Genomic DNA, 5,153 nt, shown 5'->3' on the forward strand with positions numbered 1-5,153 from the left:
GACGTTAGAAGGAAGCACGACATCGAGTCGACTAGTCTGCGAGCGGCTCTGTGCAACGACAGGAAAAATGAGGAGAGTATGGTAAAATTCCTCAAGGAAACTAACTTGTTCAATATGTTGTAACTTGTATTTTGAATTGTAACTGATAATTGACAACCGCATTGAAACATTTTTCAGGTAAAATATTTTTCTTTCGACACGAATGCACCACTTCTTGGTGTAAAGTGTCGTTAATAAACAACAACAACAACAACAATTGGATCTGAGGCCAAGGAAGATACCATTTTGAATTGTCTAAGATCTGTGCTGCTTTCGACTGGTATGGTGAAATCATTGCCGTTTGATGATGATTCCGATCTGCCCTGTTTGCTTTGATTAGTCTTCTGATGTTCACGGCAGCTATCATCAACTTCATTGAATGAAGCAGGCAGTAGCTTGAGATGTGATGTATTCCTATCGTAAATCTTTCCAGATTCAGCTGATTGGATTGTCACGTTTGTACCTCGCCGATCAATTACTGTAAACTTCTCTTTCAAGAAGCTTGTGGCAAGTTTGTTGGTTGGCAGGAGATTTTTCATGATAACTGTATCGCCTACAGATATTTCGCTTACTTTTGCCTTACGGTTCTTGTCCTCCCGATCCTTTCCAAGCGTTTTCATTTCATAATCTTTATCTCTGAAATCCGAACATGGTAGCACCGTCTCTAGATCGTCCAGCTGAGGCAATTTTGTCCGTAGTTTTCTGTTCTGCATAAGTTCAGGCGATTTCCCTGTAATCGTATGCGGCGTGTTGTTGTACAGTTGCAAATAATGATCGAGTTCAACTTTCCAGTTACCGTATAGGGCATTCGCTATCTTCATTCGTTTTAGCAAGGACCTGTTTTGACGCTCCACTTCTCCATTATCCTGTGGCCAATATGGAGTTCTATGGTTCAAGTGGATTCCACTGATTCTACAGAAGTCATCCAAATCGGTGGATACAAATTGCTTCGCATTGTCAAGGGTAATGGTCCTTGGAGGTCCCCAAACTCGAAAAATTCGTCTTAGTCTTTCAATAGTCTCCCGAGCAGTAATTTTGGTCATAATCTCTAGCTCCATATACCGACTGTAGTAGTCAATGACAACTAGGATATACTCGCTTGTTGGCATGGGCCCCAGAAAATCTATGGCGATATCTATCCATGGTTTATCTGGAAGAACGCGACGTTTCATTGGTTCCGGGGGATCAGGTATCTGTACCAGTCTACACCCTTCGCACGATTCACAAATCTTCACTGCTTCTTGGTCAATTCCCGGCCACCAGCACCGTTCACGTAATCGACGTTTCATCATGGACTGACCAGGATGCCCCTCGTGTGCAAGCTGGCACATTCTATGCCGCAATGAAGAAGGTATGACTAGTTTTGTTCCCCGCATGAGAAGATTGTTCACATATGAGTACTCATTACGAAACACAGTATAATGTTTTAAATCCTCCTGATCCCACTTGTCACTCAGTATACAATCCTTGAGCTTCTGTAATTCAGGATCCAAGCTTGTAGCTTGCACAACTTCGAAGATATCAATGGCTGCACGTTCTTGAATGGCTCTAATGATTGTCTCTGTACCAAAGTCAAATGAGTCGCGATAACCTGTGTTGGTCAATGTAGCTAGTGATACCGCTACGATTCGTCTGATGAACACTTCAGACTCATCAGTCCATTGATTGTCCCTAACGTGAGATGATAGTCTTGAAAGCACGTCGGCAATGTTTGCCGAGCCTTTACGATATACTACCTTGAATTTGAATGCCTGGATACGAAGTAACCATCGTTCTATTCTTGCTGTTGGACGGGAAGTTACTGAGAAAAGCGTTTCTAATGGACGGTTCAAAGGTGATATCCATCAAATAAATCCTAAATCTTTCCACCGCCCATACTATTCCAAGCGCTTCTTTTTCTATCGTCGGGTACGTTTTTTCTGTTTCTTTCAAACTTTTGGAAGCGTAGCTTATTATTCTGGGAATGTTCTCTTTGAACTGGATTAAGACTGCCCCTAATCCGACACCCGAAGCATCCGTAACAACCAGGGTTCTGTCTTTCGGATCATAATACCCTAAATGTTTTGTAGAACCGATCAGGTCTTTCAACTGATCGAATGACTTCTGATGTTCTGATTTCCATTCAAATGGTAAATCCTGTTTTATTAGCTCTCGCAGCGGAAAATTTAATGTGGCCAAATTTGGTATGAATCTCGATCCATAGGTAACCAGGCCTAAAAAACTACGGAGTTCCTCTTTCGAACGTGCTGCTCGGCTTTGTTTTATGGATTCAATCTTTTCGTCTGTTGGCGAAATTCCTTCCGGAGTGAACTTATGTCTCAAGAACACAATTTCCCGTTGTTTGATATTGCATTTGTGATCATTTAGCAGAATTCCGTACTGCTTCAGAACACTCAATGTTTGTTTGACGGCATCATCGTGTTCTTGTTCCGTGGACCCAAAAATTACAATATCATCAATGAATATGACCGTGTTTTTACAGCCTGCCAAGATACTTTCCATCAGATTTTGGAACAGCTCGGGTGCGCAGTTAACGCCGAACAGCAGTCTCTTGTATCGAAACAAGCCCCAGTTGGTAATAAATGTCGTTACATCGCGACAATCCTCAACTAACTCTACTTGGTGGAACGCCTGCTTAATATCCAGGCTTGTAAAGAATTTCGCGTTTTGAAATTTAGGAAGGAAATCATCAATAATTGGAAGTGGGTGATTCAGCCTTTGAATCGCTTGGTTGGCTCTGCGCATATCTATGCAAAGTCGAAGTTCTCCATTTTCTTTGAGAATTGGCACAAGGGGTGATACCCATGATGTTGGGCTTACAACCTTTTCAATTATATCCATCTCTATAAGTTCGTCTAGCTTCGATTTGACCTTTTGCAAAAGCGGAATTGGACATCGCCTCAGCGGTTGTATAACTGGCTGAACACTTCTATCGATCGGAAGACTAAGTTTAATACCTCTCATCTTAGGAAATGATTTCCTTGTTGCGTCTACGAGATTAATCGTGTCATCATACGCGCTAGGCAGGCCAATTCTCAATAGTCCTAGCTGTTGTGCAGTGAGTTTTCCCAACAACGGTTGTTGACCCTTTTCTATCACGTAGAAAGATGTTTGCGTTTTCAATAAGTTTCCACCATCATCAATTTCCAGAACTGCATCAAAAGCAGTTATAAGTTTTAGCGGAATTTTTCCGTAGGCCAAAAACTGCTTAGCGGTGTCTTTTCGTTCGTTAGTTGTTTCCACATCTCCAAGCTTCATTAGCTCCCAGGTCTAGTCGTCTATAAGGTTATGTTTCGAGCCAGAATCAATCAACATGACGATATCTACACCTCCAACACGACACGTTATTAACTCATCGTCACCCATTCCCACATTGTAGACAGGTAGGTTTTCTCGTTCTGTAGACTCCTGGTCCCGTTCTTCGACATTGAAAACGTTTCGTGGTCGTTTGCTGGAGTGCGAAACACCTTGGAAGTTGCCAAAAGGTTGTTTTCGCTTTCGTTCCGAGTTTCTGTCAAAAGGAACCTGATTGATCACCGACTTCGATTTTGATTTACAAACCGACTGGAAGTGGCCTGTCTTTTGGCATTTCAAACACGTTTTGTTTATGGCAGGGCATTGGTTCTGATTGTTGTGCAGCTTGTATCCACAACGCATACATCGCACATTTGAACGTTTGCCGAGCCTTTACGATATACTACCTTGAATTTGAATGCCTGGATACGAAGTAACCATCGTTCTATTTTTGCTGTTGGACGGGAAGTTACTGAGAAAAGCGTTTCTAATGGACGGTTCAAAGGTGATATCCATCAAATAAATCCTAAATCTTTCCACCGCCCATACTATTCCAAGCGCTTCTTTTTCTATCGTCGGGTACGTTTTTTCTGTTTCTTTCAAACTTTTGGAAGCGTAGCTTATTATTCTGGGAATGTTCTCTTTGAACTGGATTAAGACTGCCCCTAATCCGACACCCGAAGCATCCGTAACAACCAGGGCTCTGTCTTTCGGATCATAATACCCTAAATGTTTTGTAGAACCGATCAGGTCTTTCAACTGATCGAATGACTTCTGATGTTCTGATTTCCATTCAAATGGTAAATCCTGTTTTATTAGCTCTCGCAGCGGAAAATTTAATGTGGCCAAATTTGGTATGAATCTCGATCCATAGGTAACCAGGCCTAAAAAACTACGGAGTTCCTCTTTCGAACGTGCTGCTCGGCTTTGTTTTATGGATTCAATCTTTTCGTCTGTTGGCGAAATTCCTTCCGGAGTGAACTTATGTCTCAAGAACACAATTTCCCGTTGTTTGATATTGCATTTGTGATCATTTAGCAGAATTCCGTACTGCTTCAGAACACTCAATGTTTGTTTGACGGCATCATCGTGTTCTTGTTCCGTGGACCCAAAAATTACAATATCATCAATGAATATGACCGTGTTTTTACAGCCTGCCAAGATACTTTCCATCAGATTTTGGAACAGCTCGGGTGCGCAGTTAACGCCGAACAGCAGTCTCTTGTATCGAAACAAGCCCCAGTTGGTAATAAATGTCGTTACATCGCGACAATCCTCAACTAACTCTACTTGGTGGAACGCCTGCTTAATATCCAGGCTTGTAAAGAATTTCGCGTTTTGAAATTTAGGAAGGAAATCATCATTAATTGGAAGTGGGTGATTCAGCCTTTGAATCGCTTGGTTGGCTCTGCGCATATCTATGCAAAGTCGAAGTTCTCCATTTTCTTTGAGAATTGGCACAAGGGGTGATACCCATGATGTTGGGCTTACAACCTTTTCAATTATATCCATCTCTATAAGTTCGTCTAGCTTCGATTTGACCTTTTGCAAAAGCGGAATTGGACATCGCCTCAGCGGTTGTATAACTGGCTGAACACTTCTATCGATCGGAAGACTAAGTTTAATACATCTTAGGAAATGATTTCCTTGTTGCGTCTACGAGATTAATCGTGTCATCATACGCGCTAGGCAGGCCAATTCTCAATAGTCCTAGCTGTTGTGCAGTGAGTTTTCCCAACAACGGTTGTTGACCCTTTTCTATCACGTAGAAAGATGTTTGCGTTTTCAATAAGTTTCCACCATCATCAATTTCCAGAACT

The 5,153-nt window shown here is 41.9% G+C and overlaps 1 protein-coding gene across 1 annotated transcript; it reads right to left on the minus strand.

Annotated features, from left to right (window-relative positions):
* Positions 1-411: 411 nt before the first annotated feature.
* LOC131696415 (uncharacterized protein K02A2.6-like) lies at positions 412-3,297 on the minus strand. Its single transcript, XM_058984958.1, has 3 exons — positions 1,766-3,297; positions 519-1,710; positions 412-453 (listed from the first exon to the last, which is right to left on the minus strand). The coding sequence occupies exons 1-3, from the start codon at positions 3,295-3,297 to the stop codon at positions 412-414; spliced, it is 2,766 nt and encodes a 921-aa protein (XP_058840941.1).
* Positions 3,298-5,153: the final 1,856 nt, after the last annotated feature.

This window comes from Topomyia yanbarensis, chromosome 1 (genome assembly GCF_030247195.1).
Source record: "Topomyia yanbarensis strain Yona2022 chromosome 1, ASM3024719v1, whole genome shotgun sequence".
NCBI lineage: Eukaryota > Metazoa > Arthropoda > Insecta > Diptera > Culicidae > Topomyia > Topomyia yanbarensis.

Bases quoted from the DNA above. Each gene is read 5' to 3' on its own strand.
- LOC131696415 (XM_058984958.1), bottom strand. From the start codon at position 3,297: ATGAAGCTTGGAGATGTGGAAACAACTAACGAACGAAAAGACACCGCT. The intron at 1,711-1,765 runs GTAAAGGCTCGG...ATCTCACGTTAG, and splicing joins CAAATTCAAGGTAGTATATC to GGACAATCAATGGACTGATG. The intron at 454-518 runs GTAATTGATCGG...GATTTACGATAG, and splicing joins TCTTGAAAGAGAAGTTTACA to GAATACATCACATCTCAAGC.